The sequence below is a fragment of the Pelecanus crispus genome, chromosome 7 (assembly GCF_030463565.1).
Source record: "Pelecanus crispus isolate bPelCri1 chromosome 7, bPelCri1.pri, whole genome shotgun sequence".
In the NCBI taxonomy this organism is placed as follows: Eukaryota; Metazoa; Chordata; class Aves; order Pelecaniformes; family Pelecanidae; genus Pelecanus; species Pelecanus crispus.
The window spans coordinates 20,923,752-20,944,133 of NC_134649.1; the positions used below are offsets into that span (position 1 = coordinate 20,923,752).

Consider the following 20,382-nt stretch of genomic DNA (forward strand, 5'->3'; position numbering starts at 1 on the left):
AGTGGCCACTTCTGAATATTTTGGGCAGGCTTTTTTTTTAAACTGCAATAAATCATTCAGTGATAAAAGATCTCATAAAATTAGCTCCAAAAGAGCAACCTGAATCATTTGTGGGTTTTGTGACGTGGACGCCACCACATATTTGTTATTCCTATGTATTTTAAACCGTTTGCAAATGAAAGAACAAAAGCATTTGTGCTCTTATGAAAAGTACAAAATTGCTCTAGCTAAATGGAAATATTTCTATTCATCTATAAACAAGATATTAGTTTTAAAGCAGCATGCACCAAACAACCCTCCCATTACTTTCACATGAGAAGGAAAGGCTGCAGGACTAGAATGTTCAGTTTTTTATAAGATCACAAGAACTTTGACTACAGCAGAGACACACATACGTAAATCCCCTTCTCTGCTGAACTTGTGAAGGTAATCAATATTTTATGAAGAGCGGGATCAAAATGGCTTTATGTAGTTAAGTGCAGAAGGTTCTTTATGCTTCCTCCAGTGTGTTATGGAGGAGAAATTCCACTCCTTTTTTCATGCTCCAGTGTCACACCTGTGAATTCAGATGACAGATATGTCATCTACTTCTTAGGCTCACCATGAATTCACACAGCTTTTCATCTTACAGATCAATGATAAACCTTCCACTGTCGCTTGCCTGCCAGAAAATGATAACAGTTGGCTCAGTGGCAGGTTCTTTGAGGGGCGCTTTTTTTGCACACACAACACATTTGCACTCAGATTCATGAGGTCAAATTCAGAGGAACCATTCAAGGTGGTGGCAACGTAATGGAAGGGCATCAACTGAATTACAGTATAGGCTGAGAGAAACAGAATAAGGTGTACACAAGTAACAACCATGTTTCATTTCAGGATCTCTTTTTTATAAGAGTATTTAAATGTGGTGGTGTTTTTAAATGCAAATATGGAACGGTGAAAAAGTCCAGACAGACAAGGTTTTCTTTATGTCTCTCAGATACATAGATTCTTTAAGGCTGTGTTCCTGGGGCACAATCTAACTTCTGCAATGGTCGAAACACAGACTGATTATAGGCCTATAAAATAATACTGATGTGTAACTTTCCTATAGGACGAATGAAAAAAGTACTGTAGGATGAGTAAGATAGAAAGAAGCTGTAGTCTCTTTACATAACAGTTGTATCAACAATGGCATAGTTCGTAATCTCAGCATAGAGAAGAAGATGCAGACTTTCAGTTTTCGTGTCTGGCAATATGCAGAAGTGGTGAAAAGTTTGTGATAGGCAGTGGTTCACAGAGACTACAGAACAGAAAGTACTGGTCAGTGGCCAATAATGGAAAGTTAGAAAAGGCAGAATGAGAAGGCATAACAATTTCTTATCAGCAAGTGCTATCTCAGTTGAAATATTGTGGTAGAGGCAGATTGCCTGTAGAATCATGCTGAAATTATTAGCTTGGCGTTTTGTCCAAGTACGATTGGCTGAATTTGTTCCTCTTTCTTAAATATTACCTAAAATTCATTCTACATATTCTGAATCTTATAGGAAATAATGTGTTAGGGTTTCCGACTTAGTAAGACTAAAAGGACTAAGAAAGACCCCTCCTACAGAAATCACAGTTGAAGCTGTAGAGTGCCAATTTCCAAACTTACTTAGAACACTACAACACTTACCATCATGACAGTGTTTCTAGATTATTAACTTCATGAAAATATAATCATCATAGTTAATATTTTGTATATCACACTTGCTTCAAGATGGGACTTCTGGTTTTGTTTGTTTTTTAAATGTGTGTGTGTTTATGAAAAACAGTTTGGGAAGGTATACAGAAATAGTGTTGTTTGCTGATATTAAAAAATCTTGCAACCATTGTGTTGTCAAATTACAACACACCATCATGCTTTGGAGCAAACAGCTAACACAGGCAAGGCAGGTATTCCTGCATCAAGTATCTGTCTTGTGTGGGCCTGTGAATCTGAACAGACCCTGGATTTTGGAAGGTCAATAGGAACAGAAAGAGAGGAGCCAGGATGGGAAATTGAAAACATGAGAGAGGGAGTAAGTCTATAACCATGATATCCTAAAATTAATTTCTGATTTTCTATATGTTTCCAGTTAGGGAAAATGTTAATTAAATATATATATAAAAAATATGTGTGTCTCACTCTTCTTGTGTAACCATTCCACCCTGAGGGTAACTGCTTACTATTGCTATTTCATTGGTTTTGCTCAAATAACAGAGATCGACATTGTGAGATGTAAAAGTCCAAATCCAGCTAATTACCAAAGTTAAAGATCAGGATGGTTTCACATGGTGCCAATCCTATCTAAAGATTTTCAAAATGTACAAAAGCGATCTAGAAAAAGTAACAACTAGAAAAACATTAGGTTTGTGAGCCGCGCTTTCCAAGGTTGAGTAGTTTCAAATTTGAATGTGCAAAGACAAGGAAAAAGTTTCCTATTCAAAAGTTCTTCTTTGATTATTCAGATAAAATGCAGTTTGAATCCAAGTTATACTAAGTTCTGGGTTGCCAAATTTGAAGTGAGAATGTCAAACCAAATCAGTGTGTTCTTAGCCCAAGCTAAACCATGACTTATTGCAGAAATAAAGATTGATGTTGGCATTTTGTCATCAACCACTTGAGTAATGGCCTCTTGCAGATTTGATGGGCCATTACCAAACTTCTGAAACTGAGCCTTTTGGAGAAAGTCTTACAACTGCCTGTCCTAAGGTAGGTTAAGGACTTTGGAATTCAATTAGTTGCTGAGTGGGATTGAAAGTACTAAAATATTTGTTCCATTGCTTTCAGTTAGGCTAAAATTTTTTTGCCATGTAGAATGCTTCATTTGCATGTTTGTGATAAATTTTAGGAGGACAAAGTACTTATAGCCCAGCCTGGGCTCCTGGTGCCAAGGCAGACAAATAAATCGAATTTTTAGACAAAATACAATAAAGAATATTGCAGGCTAAGGCAAAACAAGTTGACCAAGTTGAAAATATGCATGTGAACTGCATGAGAAACCTACAATCATTTCAACAATGTATCCGTGTAACAGAATTCTGAAATAAGCATCCCTAAAAAGAGACAAGACACCATGAATCTGAACTTAAACAGTAACTTTTTATGTTGCTTCTGAAGTATTACATCCTCCTACACTACTTCTGAAGTATTATTAAGAAATACTCTATGAAAGCACTAGCTTTCACGGAATGAACACCACAGATTTCTAACTTCATTTATATCATATTTAAAAGACAAATGGACTCAATATTTTGAGTAGAAATGCATGAAACATCAGTTCTCACAGCAGTTCTTCAGGAAAGATGTTTCATAGAGAACTTTTTCCATAGGCAGCTGACAGAATTGTATATAATAAGATCATTTTGGATCACTAGTATAAACCAAATAATAAGGCAATATGATCGTTGTTAGCAAAGACAATGTCTGGTAATTGAACACAATCTTTCCCTGCAACATGCTGAAGTTACAATCTGCCTTGGGCTGAGTTCCATGTTAGCCTTTGGCATAGCGTTGCTTACCCGGCTGTCTCAAACCCCTCCATCTGTAAAGCAGGAATATCAACACTTAGTAGCCTAATTGCCAGGGCTCTGAGGACAAGCTAATGTCTATGAAGTGCTCTGTAAACTCAGTTTGCTGTCAGATATCCAGAGGTACACAGGCCTGATTCTAATACTCTGCTTCTAATACTTCTAATAATTCTAATACTTCTTCTGAGGAAGAAATTAAATCTTCAGAGACTCAAAAGACCTAGCAATGATTGTGAACACAATGCCAATTAGTTTGCAACATGATTTGTCACTGAAAAACTGTCCTTTGAAATCTTGTGCTGCTTAGATTTAGTCTTTCAACAGGGTCTGACGATTCCTAATCAAGGCTAGAATATTTTTTTCTGTAGGTCTATATAATGTCTGCTTTTACTGGTTATATCCAAAATCCACTACAAAACTGCTGATGAAGCTCAGCACAAACTTAACTGTTTCAAAGGACTTGTTCCAATTCAGACATGGAGAACTGACTCCTTGCCATCAGTCTTGTTATAGACATTTTAAAAATAGAGCCAACAACTTTCCCATCCATATTCTTTAATATGAATGAACTACCTATCCTGAATTGTTTTGATAATCTCAGGTCCCCCCTTATCAATGAAAACACAACCCCCAGAGACTTAGTATGCATTTAAACTGAGAGAGGATGTAGTATTTGTTGCAAGATCTATAAAGTTGTTAACACTTCCATACTACAAGACTTGTGGATGATACAACAGATCTTACACTAAGGAAAATTTCAGCTAATGGGATACATTAATTTGTATTCCTCCAAAAGTCTGACTGACCTTGTGTTGTTCTTCATATTCTTAGGATGTAAACTCCTCTGAGGCAGGAATTGGGATTCTGTTCTGTATTTGCAGAGGACCTAACAAAATGAAATCCTGATGGGTGGCTTAGAATGCCATCAGCATTTATGTAGTAACTTGTATGCTTAGGTACTTATTTACATTAAAGTAATATTTTTATACACAGGTAAAGTAGCATTTATATGCAGTGTGCAACACTGCTAGTTGATTATTATCAAGATATCAAATACTGTATTTTTCACTATAAGCAAAACATTTAGTTTGATTCTACTCTTTCTTAAAATTTGCATGGATAAACTCAACTAACTGCTTTTAATTCTGAAACAATCTTGTGACAATTGAAGAATCAAGCTCTTTGAACTTAAGTTTTATTTGGATGTTTATTTGAAATCTTCATTTGAATGTCTGGAGAACAATCATTCATAGTTTTTATCAGCTTAGTAACAAATGTAACTTTTATATGAGAAATAAATTCTAATCCTATTTTTAATTTTTTAATGTATTCTCTTTCTTCTATAGATCCACAGATTGTTTTCTGCAAAAAATTACGAATCCTAATATCCAGGTTATGGTATGATTGTTCCTATGGAATTTGCTCTTAGGCATTAAAATGTATCATGTTTCTTGTCTTTTATTTCACATATATGCCAATCATAATGAGTTTTTAAAAATGTTGTTTAGCTTTTATTTATTATATCGGTTAGCATTCATAACCTCCAAGCTCTCTCAACTGGTATTACTGGGAGAAGTGTAACAATCAATGTTTTCTGAGAAGATGTAATTGGGTTTGAATCAAAGCAGCAGGAATTTTTGCCCACAGTGTTTTGGTTTGGTTTGGTTTGGTTTGGTTTTTTAATATACTCAGCCTTCCAAAGAGCTTTTACAGCTGCATATACTGCAGCATAAATTCTGTGACTCTTCACTGAGATTTTGAACTTTTCTGTTTAACATGACATTCATTCTTGCTCTGAGCTTATTGTCAAGGACCACGTCAAGAAAAGTTTTATCATGATCACTTGCAGAACTATTTGGGGAAAAGAGAGTAACCTGTACCTGCACAATCTTAGTGTTACAGAAACCAGAACAGGTGATCACAGAAAGATTTCTCCCAGTTAGATATCCAAATAGCAGAATGCCAGATCAAGCACTGGTACTCAGCAACATCCTGTATCCACTACCAGGCATGACCAGTAGAAAAAAAGGTATACATATGTGCCAGTAAGTCTCACCAGTCTTCATTGATAACATATAGATACTGGAAGTACAGGCTAGAGTAATTGTATGAGGTTGCTAATTTTTGCCAGAGGACCAGCTGACCTAACTTCACAAAACTATAATACATTATAAAGACAGCTAAAGTGTCATGTCACACATTGCCACCTCTCTTCCAATTACATTATATGGAAATCCTAATGCACAGTATAAAAGCTATCCTCAGCTTGCAAAATAAATCCAGAGCAATAAGGATTTATCCTCAACATTTTCTGCTCTAGTCTTTCCTGTGTTTTGAGTTTTGCTGGTAGGATTTCCATTCAAAACAGCAAGTCATGTATCTCATTCAACACTTCAACTGGCCTTCTGCCTGTACCCACAACATTCATGCATCTGTTTGATGGCAAATGTGAAATTTTGCACATGAAAACAGGCTGAGAATTTAGCTTATATGTATAGAATCATAGAATCATAGAATCATAGAATCATAGAATGCTTTGGGTTGGAAGGGACCTTTAGAGGTCATCTAGCCCAACCCCCCTGCACTGAGCAGGGACAGCTTTAACTAAATCAGGTTGCTCAGAGCCCCATCCAACCTGACCTTGAATGTTTCTAGGAATGGGGCCTCCACTACCTCCCTGGGCAACCTGTTCCAGTGCTTCGCCACCCTCACTGTAAAAAATTTATTTCTTATGTCTACTCTAAATCTATTCTTGAGTTTAAATCCATTATTCCTTGTCCTGTCACAACAGGCCTTGCTAAAAAGATTCTCCCCATCCTTCCTGCAGGCCCCCTTTAAGTAGTGGAAGGTCGCAATAAGGTCTCCTCGCAGCCTTCTCTTCTCCAGGCTGCACAACCCCAACTCTCTTCAGCCTGGCCTCATAGGAGAGGTGCTCCAGCCCTCGGATCATTTTTGTGGCCCTCCTCTGGACCCTATCCAACAGGTCCATGTCCTTCTTGTGCTGAGGGCCCCAGAGCTGGATGCAGTACTCCAGGTGAGGTCTCACCAGAGCAGAGCAGAGGGGCAGAAGCACCTCCCTCGACCTGCTGGCCACGCTTCTTTTGATGCAGCCCCCGATTTGGTTGGCTTTCTGGGCTGCAAGGGCACACTGTTGGCTCATGTCCAGCTTTTCATCCACCAGTACCCCCAAGTCCTTCTCCGCAGGGCTGCTCTCAATCCCTTCATCCCCCAGCCTGTATTGATATTGGGGGTTGCCCTGACCCAGGTGCAGGACCTTGCACTTGGCCTTGTTGAACCTCAAGAGGTTCACACAGGCCCACCTCTCCAGCTTGTCCAGGTCCCTTTGGATGACATCTCGTTCTTCTGGTGTGTCAACTGCACCACTCAGCTTGGTGTCATCTGCAAACTTGCTGAGTGTGCACTCAATCCCACTGTCTATGTCATTGATGAAGATGTTAAATAGCACTGGTCCCAGGACGGACCCCTTAGGGACTCCACTTGTCACCGGTCTCCATGTGGACATCGAGCCATTGACCACTGCCCTCTAGATGCGACCATCCAGCCAATTCCTTATCCATCGAACAGTCCACCCATCAAATCCATATCTCCCCAATTTAGAGAGAAGGATGTTGTGGGGGACTGTGTTGAACGTTTTACAGAAGTCCAAATAGATGATACCCATTGCTTTTCCCTTGTCCACTGATGCAGTCACTCCTCCATAGAAAGCCACTAGGTTGGTCAGGCAGGACTTGCTCTTGGTGAATCCGTGCTGGCTGTCTCAAATCATCTCCCTGTCTTCCATGTGCTTGAGCATAGCTTCTAGGAGGATCTGCTCCACGATCTTCCCAGGCACAGAGGTGAGGCTGACAGGTCAATAGTTCCCAGGGTCCTCCTTTCTTCCCTTTTTAAAAATGGGCACAACATTCCCCTTCTTCCAGTCACTGGGGACTTCACCTGACTGCCATGACTTTTCAAATATCATGGAGAGTGGTTTGGCAACTACATCAGCCAATTCCCTCAGGACTCTGGGATGCATCTCATCAGGTCCCATAGGCTTGTGTACATTGAGGTTCCTCAGGTGGTCTCAAACCTGATCTTCCCTTACAGCAGGAGGGGCTTTACCCCCCTGCTCCCCGTCTTGCCATCCATCGACTTGGGAGGGGTGAGGAGAGAGGTTGCCGGTGAAGACTGAGGCAAAGAAGTTGTTGAGTACCTCAGGAGTCTCCTCGTCTGTTGATACTAGGTCACCATTCTTGTTCATCAGGGGGGCTACGCTTTCTTTAACCTTCCTCTTCTGGTTGATATACCTGTAGAAGCCCTTCTTGTTATTCTTTACATCCCTTGCCAAATTCAGCTCCAGCTACGCCTTGGCCTTCCTGACCTCCTCCCTACACAACCAGGCAGCTTCCCTGTACTCGTCCCAGGACGCCGGTCCCTGCTTCCAGCGCCTGTGCAGTTCCCTCTTACTCTTTAGTTTGACCAGCAGGTCTCGACTCAGCCATGCTGGTCTCTTCCCTTCCTTGCCTGATTTCTTACACTTGGGGACTGAGAGCTCTTGTACCCTATGGAAGGTGTCCTTAAAGATCTGCCAGCTCTGTTCCGTTCCCCTGTCCCTGAGGACCATCTCCCAGGGGTTCCTTCTGACTAACTCCTTGAAGAGCTGCAAGTGTGCTTTTCTAAAATGTAGGGTCCTGACTGTACTCCTTGCTTTTCCCATGTCCCTCCGGAGCGTGAACTCCACCAACGTGTGATCACTGCAGCCCAGGCTGCCTCCAGTCTTGACATCACCGATGAGCTCACTTGCATTGGTGACTATCAGGTCCAGTATCGCGTCCCCTCGGGTAGGGGTGTCTATTACCTGGCTTAGGAAGTTGTCATCTTTGTATTCTAGTAATCTCCTGGATTGCCTACAGCTCGCCATGTTGCTTTTCCAGCAAATGTCGGGGTGGTTGAAGTCCCCCAGTAGGACAAGAGCCTGCAAGCGTGAAGCCTCCTGGAGCTGGAGGAAGAAGGCTTCATCAGCAGGGTCCCCTTGATCAGGCGGCCTGTAGTAGACACCAACCACAAGGTTCCCTTTGTTGCCTCTGTCTCTGATTCTTACCCATAAGCTTTCGACCTGCTCATGGCTATTCTTCAGGGACAGCTCTTCACACTGTATTGATTTATTTATGTAGAGGGCAATGCCTCCGCCCCTCCTCCCTCCCCTGTCCCTTCTGAACAGCCTGTAGCCATCGATAGCCACATTCCAGTCATGGGATTTGTCCCACCAAGTTTTGGTTATGGCAATCAGGTCGTAGCTTTCTAGTAGCACAGCAGCTTCCAACTCCTCCTGTTTGTTCCCCATGCTGTGTGCATTCATGTAGAGGCATTTCATCCGGGCTGTTGGCCATGTCACGTTCTTAGTGGAACATCCCTTGTTTCCCTTGAGGTGTTTCACAGAGGTTTCCTTGTTAGGTCCTACTACCTCAGGAGCCCCCAGCTCATCTCTGCAAGACTTCAACTGTGCTGCAGTGTCCCCATCATGCCTCTGGGCAACAGGTTGAGGGCTCACAGTAGCACCCCGTCCCTCTAACCATTGCATACCATCCCACAGCTTGTCACAGGCAAGCCTGATATATTCCCTCTCCCCCTTCACATATAGTTTATAAGAAAAGTAAACAGTCTCATTAAGTCAGTTTACCAGATTTATTTACCATCTACCAGGTTCAGCAGATTCATTGGTCTTCTGAGAACACTATTCCAAAATTTAATCTTTACTTGGATGCTGTTTCCTAGTTCACAGTAGGAGAACAAATAGAGCATGGGAATATACAGAAAAAAACGGGAGGCAAACACCTGCTGGAAAGAAATGTTCACAGGGAAGTGCAGAGGATAAACAACTCTGTTGGAAGCATCCACTGGATATTACTAATCTTCGAGTAACTAACTGGTAAGGAGGAGCAGTATTGCTGATGCTCCTCAGCCTCCAGCCTTTCAAAAAGAGAGCCACAAATGCGAAAGGTGTACCTGGACTGCAGAGATCAATGGAGAGATGAAACAATCTGCTTCTCCTGAGTGCAGTGACAGAACTTGGCTCAGCTGATTCCTCCTTTCTGTATGTGAGAACCAGGCATTGCACAGAGGTCATGTAAATGCAAGGTCCCTAGCACACAATGCGAATGTAAAACCACTAACACAAACCCTCTAGGGTTCCCTGATTTTCCTTGGTATAAAAAAGAGGATAGAAACTCTTAGAAGACAAAGCAGAACTGAGAAATTTGCTGAGGCTTTTTTGTAGTATTTTACTCCAAGGTATCATTTGTTAATTGTTATTTTTCTGTTCAGACATCTGCAAGGTATTGTTAAAGATGTTTGCAGTTACAGGCGAATAAACAAGTAAAAAAAAAGAAATAAAATCAAAAAAAGACCAATTTTTGGGACAAACTCAAACGCTCTGGCTCATTCTCCTCTTTGTTACACTATCTTACAGCAGACAAAATGCCAGTACATAGAGTGGAGTTACTTTTTTAATCAAGAAAAGACTCTTTCTTACAGTGTCTAGACACATTCCTGTGCTTTTTGGAAGACTCTGAATACAAACTATACATCTTGTTCCTTGTTCAGTAATGGACAAAATACAACCCTTCATAATAAAGACCTCTACAACCTCATGCACATTAAAAAAAGTCAGTGACATAGCAGTTTGGGCTCAAAGCTGACAACAACAAACCCCCCAAATTTCTATTGTGAGCCAACAAAAATCAATAAACTAAAACAAAAAAGGGTTCTAAATTATTTCATGAATTCAAGAAAAAGAAAAACCATGCAGCTAGCAACATTACCACAGTGTCACAATTAGTACAAATACTAAAAAGAAGGATGATACTAGAGAGAAAGGAAATCCCATTCACAAAAAAGAAATCACCTATGAATCTTGATTAAAAAATTATCACCACAATTGTCTTTTCTTCCTGTGCCTATAATGGATTTCTAAGCTAAAAAGGAGTTTAGAAATTGGCTGCCTCAGCAGTCACAGAGGTGATTGAAGGTCCTATTTGGGGGCAGAATAAATCAGTAGATGACCAGGGAAGTGTCCTTGACTCTCTTTCCTTCTGCATACATTTCTTCATTTTCCCCTTTTTTAGTGGGACATAAAAATGAGATTTATTAGAATCACAGGCCATGAAGAATCACATTTATTTGTAAATTATTAGATTCAATAGCAGTATATTAGCTATCAATTCAAAAATTCCACCTGCTTTATATCTTAAGGTAAATAGGATAGGGAAAGGTGGGAGGTTTTGTAGGTTGCAAAACCCAGGTCACTGAATCAAGCTTCCTGGGTTTCACCACATAACCCCCTCAGTTTCGTTTTACTAAGCTGAGATTTTTTTTAGGCTCTTCTCACATAATAGGCTTAATTTTCCCTACTAACCCTACCTTTTCTCTGCACTGGTATTCTCAAGGTTACTACAACAGATGAACTGCAGAAATACTAAGTGTTCTATTAGTTCTCTGCTCAAAATAAGCAAAAATTAAGAAATAATGAGAATATACCATAAATAGGTCACTAATTTGTATGCTTCTCTAACAAAGCTATACTTTTCAATACACTGAATGTAGTGGACCTTATTTCTACAGCTGTGTGATCAGAATAAGCCCCAAACTTCTTGGCAAAGCTGAGAGACCTGAAGCCAAACCTACTGCACTGCATTAGTCCTCTGACCAGCATATAATACACGAGAGAGATTCCTCAGTGAACCTTCAAATGATACACTGACATTTTCAAAGGGACAGAACAAATCTCAAGTTTCTTCCCAGGAGGAGTTTGGTGAAAGTATGAAGATACTGTTTAAAATATTTACTCTGGCTTTACCAGAATTTGTTTTATCAAACGCTTACTCAGAATGTTGAGGGCAGTGGTATTTAGTGGTAAGCCTGCAGCCTCTTTGTGTACAAAATGTACTCATTTCAAGCAAGCAAATGAGAGGGAATGTTAGCTGAGTTCACTGTACAGTTTTACAGGAAATTACAGACATCTGAGTTTGCACTGTATTTTTTTCTTTATGAGACCTCAAACATTCTTTGTTTAGATCAGTAAAGCAAGAACATTCAAATAAAATGTGTAAGGCACAGATGAAATGGCTAAGCGAGGATTTTTTGCATTTTTCAGTAGTCTCAGATTATTCATGTTTTAATAAACTCACCCAAATCAAAGGGACATACTAGACATAATGGTGCTGTTTAGCACAAATAGTATGGTACTGGATCAGTTCAAAGAACTAGATGGTCTGCTGCCTGCCTCAAAACAGCAATTTAACCTGGCATGATTTAGCTAACTGCAAGCTTAAAGAGGAAGGTGAGGATATATAAAAACCTATACCTTTACTGCGAAATTAATCCACTTCATTTCTGATGAAGGGAGAGGATGAAGGCTGTTCACCAAAAATGCAAACTCCCATTCTTTGTTATCCCCTTCTGCCTGCTGTTCACCTGCCTCAGACAGGTACACTACTACATCACTGCATGATGGAAAAGGTTCCTCTCTCTGTGCTCCACGATTTCTGCCCATTTATTGGCCAGGTATATGAATGCAGGTCAGAAGGAGGAACGGTGGCCTGCAGTCCAGAGGTTTTGAGAAAGACGACAATACAGAAATTCACTTCACAACCTATTAAATAATATGCTTGAATTCATAGTTACACAAAGAATTAGAGGAGAATTTCGTAACATAATTTCTTCTCCAGAAGGGAACACAATTAAGACTGAGTCATAAAAAAGATACACTAAATTTGACATACCTAGTACAGCGGTCCTGCAGAACACAGCAAGAGTGAAGCTTAGTTTCACAAGCTGCTCAGGGATTCTTCCCTTCCCACTTTTTATTTTACATCTAAAGGCTTGCTGCTTACAAGATTTGCTTTGACTTTTTTCTTCCCCACCAAGGTGCCTTGTGTCAAAGGGAACTTGATTAGAAATTGGTGAGTAGCATTTCAGCTGAACCTGAAAATCCCGTCTGTAGGGTTGGAATCTAAGTCACCGAAGATTCAGCTTTGGCATTACCCAAACATGGCCTGACTTGTGAACTTTAACAGATTTCAAATCCATTAAGAATTTCTCCAACTGGGACAATGTTTGCTGATTACACAGCTTGTTACATAGGTTTACTTTAGTTCTCCTGGCCAGTATTAGCAAACATTCCCCTTAACTCATCTGTCATATGAAGCTAGAATATTTTCTTTCATTTTACATATTGTCTCATAAGGAATGAGACAATAAAAATACTTGCAGTAAATCTGTTTTCCATCTCTGATAGTGCCTGCTTATTAGTATTTCTTCAGAAATAGAATAATTTATTATCTGCAGTCTTTGACTTGTTGTTTATCCATTCCACGTTTGAACAAAACAAAATAATATTTAAGGACCTTATCTGAAGCCTACCTGCTGAAGTGAGTAGGAGTCTTCCTGTTATTAAGACCAGCCCCTCAAGGATATCTGGCTACTATGGAATTATCACAGTGAGAAAAAGAAACTCCTCTAAGCAAATCAGGCTGAACTTACTGCATTAATAACCCAGTATTTACTTTTGTGAATTTCCTGGAAGGAAAAGACCGCCAAATACACAAACTTCTCTGGACACCAATTATTCCCTCTGCTTTTTCAGCTACAGGAGATAACTGGAAATGGAAAAATATTGAGAATGAGTCACATGGGATTAAGTCATTCCATCAGAACATTTGCCAGCAAACTCTGCAGAAAGCCAAAGTTTAAAGATGTGTAGCAAGAGTGGCTTGTGAAACGGTAAATTCTAGTGCTACTGTCATTTTTAGGATGTGTGAAATTACAATAGGGAATTTATCTATATTTTCTTATCATATTTGGTTATATAATTAGAAGAACAATAGTCACTAAAATCATCATAAAAGAGACGAAAACTTTTAAACATATGAAAAGCCTCACTGAATTTCCTGGAATTTAATTTATTTCTGTGAACACACACATTAAATAACCTACTTGTTTAGGCAGAGCAAATGCAGCCTTTCCGTTTCAGATTACTCCTAGAGGGAATTTGCTCTGAATCTACAATGGTTTTTGCATGCAGAATCCTGTATCTGCACCAAAAAAGTTGCGGGACCATTTTCTGAAAACAACAAGACCATTTTGGTTAAAATACCAATATTCTTTTTCCTCTCAGGATTTACTAGGCCATAATGACAAAGTTGAACAGATTCCTAAATAGAAGATCACTTCCTCCTAAGAGGGGGAAAAAATCTGGTTGATATCAATTTATTTCTAAGTGCCATTGAAGTAACCCTGAATATTAGATTGCTAAAAAATGATTACTAATGATCAGCATGAGTTCAGTATCAGTGCTGCTTCTGGGGTGATGTGAGGAGTAGCCCATAGCCACTGGGGATGAAAGGCCTATTAAAAAGCTGGATCTGACTTCCCAGGAGGAACTGGACAGATAAATACTTTCTCAGACTGAACCGAGAATCATTTCCATCAAGTGAACAGAGACACCTTGTACCTGCTTTCTCACAGAGCTTTACATGAGGGACCAGACCAAAGTATCACCCTTTCAACAATCAGCTACCATTTCATGTAGCTTGTTAGCACACAGAACAGACAGCAAGCTTTATCTGTGTTGAATTGCCCAAGCTGTGATTAAGCCCATAGCAATGAGTTGCCTTGCTCCTGGCAGGCTGCCACATCCACTGATTTCGCTTCAGAAAAGTTACAGTAAAAAAGGAGAAGGCTGGACTGGTGCCCATAACTGTCTTTAGCAGAGTTAAAACACTTTGGCCTACATTTTCAGGCACATATAGCCTCAACCTATATGTGCACAGAACTGGAGAAGAGCGTACAAATCGAGGTTTGTATTGCAGGGCTTGTGAGTGTGCACTCAACAGCATGCATGCCAGATTAATCATGCATGTGCAAAATACATATAACAAGTCATGGATTTATGTATCATTTGGATCTGAACAAATCTTAACTGAGAAAGAACAGAGGGAATGAGTAATCTACGTTGCAACAGCAAAGCACACAAGGCTGACGCACTTGGCTTGTCATTGGTCTTGCAAATCAGAGACAGTCAAAAGAACACGGCAGTAGGGAATTTCATTTGAGGTTCAGATTGTGAAAGGTCTTTTACAGACAAGAATGGCAGAACTTCCAGTTAGATAAAGGCACTTTCATCTGTAACGCTGATGCTCTTTTAATTCTACCAAGAACAGTCTCTTCCTTTTCCCCCCCAAAGAGAATTTGATAGTCGCTTGGTGTCACTAGCATCTCTACAAGACACCCATAACTGCAAAATGATACAGAGAAAAAGCAGACCATCTGTTCACTATGTCCTTCACTTCTGTCTCAGACACACATCTTTCTAAGGACATGAACAATTATAATTTTATTACCTTTAATGTCTTCCTCATCAAATTTCATTGCACTGTCTGTCCCAGCTGAGGTGTATTGGGCAATAACATTATAAGCTCTTTTTAATCTTGCTGTTATTTCAGCCCAAATTGATTTATTATGGATCCTGAGCTGACAAGTGTAATATTTTGCATTCCACAAATGTATTGCTACCAAAAACTCTCTCTCTAGCTTACTTTATATTCTGTTATTTCAGAACATAATCTGAATCTATTCAGGTCTCTAGAATATGAGTTTTTATATTTTCTGCAACAAAATCCCTATCTGATTTTTAATGTACATTTCAATTCTCAGGGATTTTAATAAAAACATTTTTATTAATATGCTGTTTTCGTAAAAAACAAACACTGGCACAGATTTCATCTCTGTCATAAGAGAGATAATGTCATACATGATGCCTTACCTCAGTTTGACCTTAATTCAAAGAAACACTTCTACTCAGAACAGTATATTTGCCACAGGTTGAACATTAGGCATATGCCTAAGTCCCACTGAAGATGAAATACATGGGTCATCTGAGATGGAGATGTTTCATGGCAATCAAATATAAAACTTGTTAACAGAAAACATTATGGTAGATAAAATTCAATGCATCAGATAATGCTCATATAAAACAATAAAAGTTGAATTAATCCATCCTTGTGTTTTCTCATACCAAGAGGAAGATATAAATACCACAGGCCACCTATAAAGACTTCAACTTAGTGTTCATCACTGTTCTAAGGCAAACAAGCCAGTGTAATTTATAAAGGATAAGACAGAAAATACAGAAAACTTTCTATAAATCAACAGTTTGCTATTACCTGCAACAGCTGTGGCCACCGTATTGCCAGAGAACCCATTTTTTGTTTGTGGCACCATAGATTCTATACAGTATCCTGTATTTCAGGGAAATTTAAACAGTTAAATGAAGTCATGACCTGCTACTATGTTATGGTGCCACCTTGTGATGTCGCATCAGAAGTGCCTCTAACACGTACAAGGAGACAGATTAGCCCTGGGGGAAAAAGGAAAGGAGACTGTTCCTATGCGATTGCGAGAAATTGCACGAGATTCCAACACCGAGCCTGTTGACAAAGAGGAGCATGTGATTATCGACCAACAAAAAAACATTCAGCACTTTAAGATTACATTAAAAGGGCATGAGAGAGCACAAAGAACTGCAGCAAAAAACAACTGCTTTCCTCAACGCAGATCCAATTACAGTTAATTCCACTGAAGTCAGCAGAGTTACTGAAGATTAATATGGAAGTAATGAAGATCAGATTGTGGCCTGCAGGCTGTTATAAATCTCGGCTTACGGTATTCCCTTAAAACAATGATAAACTAAAGTGTGTTGATAAATAACTTGGTTATTACTTGCTTTTTGACACTGTTTTATCCACTTCCACTAGCTCCTTCTTTTCCCCTAAGATGCTCTGAGTGTAGTTTATCTCTCGTTTATAAACTAGTTTATAAACTATAAACATACACTTAGCTATTTTAATAGAGGCTTTAGGTAGTAGTTTTCCTTTTTCTTTGTCCATTTTTTAAGGCAAATACAGAAATATCCATTCATATTTAAGACCTTTTTTGCAATACAAAATGTATGGCCTCTTGCTTGTAAGGCCAAATCCAAAATTGTTTTAAATCTAAATCTCTTTCACTGTTTCAGCTTCTTTCTTAATTGCCTGATAGTTCCTTTTGAGTAACTAAGCCTGGTTGAAGAAACACTTGCTAGTAGATTTGTAAGATTCTGCCAATAATGCTATTGCACAAATACAGCTGCTTTTTTACCTCATAACGTTACTTAAATTTGCAGCGCATCATGCTGCACTCATATTCACTCAACACTCCTGCCGTAACAAAAGTTTCAGTGGTAAGATGTCCAACTACAGACAACTAAGAAACTGCAAATACAAAGCTTCTTTAGAAATCTACCCCTTACCTTTACTATCAGGTGGTGTAACAACTTACCTACTATTAGATAAGATTATTTTGCTCCAGAAGCATTTAGAGTACGCATCTCTTTCAAACTCCAGGAACATACTATGTTGCTCAGGTTTTTGTTACAGGAGATGAACATAAGTCAAAGAAATAAAGGGAGTTAGGACAACTGCATACATTTGTATCTGCAGTATTCTGCAAGAATTCTCCTTTAACTGTGGACAGGAGTACTCCTTCACAGGGTGCTCCTGATTGCTTTTTCTCTTTGTTTCTCAGCTCAGATGGATGACTCCAGGGTTAAACATCTGACTGCAAGCCCAAGCATCTCTTCAACTGCTTTGTGATGTTCAGGTCAGGGAGGACATAGGGAAACAACACACTGAGCACATTCCAAGGCAACTGAGGTCTTCCTTTAAGTGGGGAGGATAATCTAATTGTGGAATGACACACAGTGTCAGGAAGGAAAGAATTTTAGCTAATAGAAATTTTGAAACCTAGAAAGAGAACACTGATGCCAAAAGGAACTGACCTATGTCATCAGCACCAGATCCTTTTTGTCTGAATAATCTGATCCAGAATCTTGCAACCTGGTATTTTACAATACATACTAATCGTGACAGAAAAACACATCCCACGAGGATTTAAAGATTAAATGTGTGTCTTGAAAACAATAAAAAACTATCAGGCTGACATTTCAATGAATAGGAAGCAATTTTAACATGAGTGCTCTTAATGCCAATGTCCTGCAAATTGTTTGAATCAACCAATACATCTAACTTAATCTGCTCAAAATGAAAAAGATTGAGGCTTGAATCTCTTCTTACTCAATCAGAACTGAGTATTACGACTGATTTATGCTCATTTTAACTTGGGTAAGTAAATCAAAGGGAATTCAGGCTCTAATTCCTTTATCTAAACAGAAACCAGTAGGACAAAGTATTAAAATGCTATAAACATCAATGAATATGACAATTTAGTAATATTTTTTAAATAAATGTTATTAGTAACATACAAGTTTCATTTTCACTATGCTATCGTAGGCAAGTCTGTCCTGTATACCTCGAATATTCAAAATTTCCATCGACACTTTTAATGTACAACCATACTGCTAGATAAATATTTCTTCTTGATGCATACTGTGTAAATTTGAACAGCAAGCTACATTGCAAGCTCACCACACATAAGAGGTTCTGAGGTAGATAAGCATCATCATCCCTACAGAAGTGGTAAAAAGATTAATTTCTCTACTTTAACAACTTCTTCAGTAAGAATAAATCTTTCAAAGGATGAAATGTGTTAACTTTACAGTAACTGTAATAATGACCAGAAAGGAAATTAGTATGAGCTTAGCCCAAAAATTCTCAAAGCACAACAGAATGCGTCAAAAGTTTTAATTGTGATGACTTTGATACAGAAGCCATGTAAAGTGACAGAGCCCTTCTATTGACTGTTAGAACAGTAATACACATATGATTGTCTTCAGGCCCCAGTACCTAAACAATACTGGAATTTAAAAAAAAAATAAAAAAAATCTAGCTGATTTCCAGCTGGAGAGGGGAGAGAAATATAGAGCTGCATTCATGCATTTTATGGGAAAGATTGCATAGCTGGTTTAGAAAGAAAATGTCTTTTCACGTCCTTAGTAGTAGTTCTGTGCTTCTTTAACTTCTTCATGAGTTACAGATGATTATATTCTTCCATCCAACATTATCAGCCCATGGAATGAGTAAAATGCAAGACCCCCTTTGAGAATAAGGACACAGTTTTAACATTTACCTTGGGAAGAAATGAATTGTATGCAGTTATCATATACAAAAAGGCAAATATTTCAAGTTTCATAAGGACATGATAATCCATAAAATATTGGTTGAAGGTAAGCACCAAACCCAGCAACTGCCATTTCAGTGGCTGAAAGGCAAACCGGGGATGTGGTTGTCTTCAACAATGGAGCTTGATCTTGACTGCAGTTCTTTCACCTAAGATAATTTCCATGCAAAATCCCCAGCTGTACAACACAGTGATAGAGGCATCTCATTATTTAAGGCCCGTGCTTTCTTTCAAATACCTTGGAAAAGTCACCAAAGCTAATCTTTCTGTCAATCTTCTTTTCTTTTTTTGCGCTTTTAAGAGCAGTATTAAATATTCATAAATATAAAAACTATGTGGAAATACCTTTAATAATATTCTGATTCTGCCTGTTAAAAAAAAAGAAAAAAAGAAAAAAAAAATTTAAAAAAAGAAAACCCACAACCCAACAACCATCTTTGCCAGACTGCTTGGCCAGCAGTGAAGATAAAAATGTGACTGTTCCAAATATCCTGTAGATCACATGATGCTTCTGTCTCTCTGTGGACGAGAATTATTTCAGTACTTTCTACTGAGTTCTAAGAAGCCATAATTAGAGGGCAAAAGCCCCAAAGTGCCTGAGATTCAGAAAGGCTGGACTGGCAAGTCATTTCTGATAACATTGGCTCGTAGAAACATCTTCAGATTCTTATGTGGAAAGTACTGCAAAGGAAAGAAAAAGATTAAGAGATATAAACACATTTGTCATTATGCACAAGGCAAATGCCTTAAAGTACAAAAAAGAACATGCTGTGTGATGAATCTGATATCTTCTGTCATGTTCTCAGGAAGATTTAAACATTCTGGGAGAAATTTCCATCTTCTGAAAATGTTTAGCTCAGGGGGCCAAGCTCAGCACTGTATTAAATCAAGTATAAGTTGATCTATTTATTGGATATACAGCAGAGCTAAATGTTTCCCAATTGCACTTTTGCTATGGCATAGCATCTGGGTTCCTAAAGAAGTCAAATTAGGCAGATAAATTTGTTGTTTCTCTTGCTAGGACCAAGAGATCCTGATTGTTATCTTCTTTCTATTTGCGCTATGCTACAGGCAAGCAGCATGCCTTACTGCTGCCACCAGTTTTCAGAAAAACTCCCAAGCGTCTTAGCAGAACAGTAAAAGACAATTTAAAGAGGGCATACTGAAAGCTCACTTTCTCTAGGTAGTAATCTCTGTTCAATGTCACAACAGTATAAACCACATATTTCTTTCTTTCTTGACTGAAATCAGAAGGGATTATTATGTATTTTTGTATGTAAATACTATAATTTTGATGTCTATACTGAAAGAAAACTTTAAAGGTTTGGAGTATTTGAGAGGCTGAAAAGTTCTGGATTTACAGTTTTTGGATTTTGTTTTACAAAAAGAATGCTCTAACTTAATCACAGCTATTTGATTTGAATCAGGAATTCACTAAAGGAAGCTCTGTGGCATATATTTGCAGGAGATAAAATTTTATGTTCACAGTGTTCCCCAGGAACTTCGTATCTAGGAATTTATTCAATCTGGGTGACACTGAAAGATACGATGTATAGCAGCCTGGCATACTAGTGTAAGTATTATGGAAGAAAGCATACAGTGATGCAAAGACCTTACCGGCACTAAGGTTTTAGAAAAAAAGAATTATAAACATCTTGTTCACAACTCAAGAAATGTCTA

General features: G+C 38.8%; 1 protein-coding gene across 1 annotated transcript in view; it reads right to left on the minus strand.

The window, feature by feature from the left end:
* Positions 1–19,361: 19,361 nt before the first annotated feature.
* Positions 19,362–20,382, minus strand: part of CIB2 (calcium and integrin binding family member 2) — a 48,866-nt gene continuing 47,845 nt past the window's right edge. The window contains 1 exon segment of the mRNA XM_075714392.1: positions 19,362–19,383. Coding sequence (XP_075570507.1) covers positions 19,362–19,383 — 22 coding nt within the window.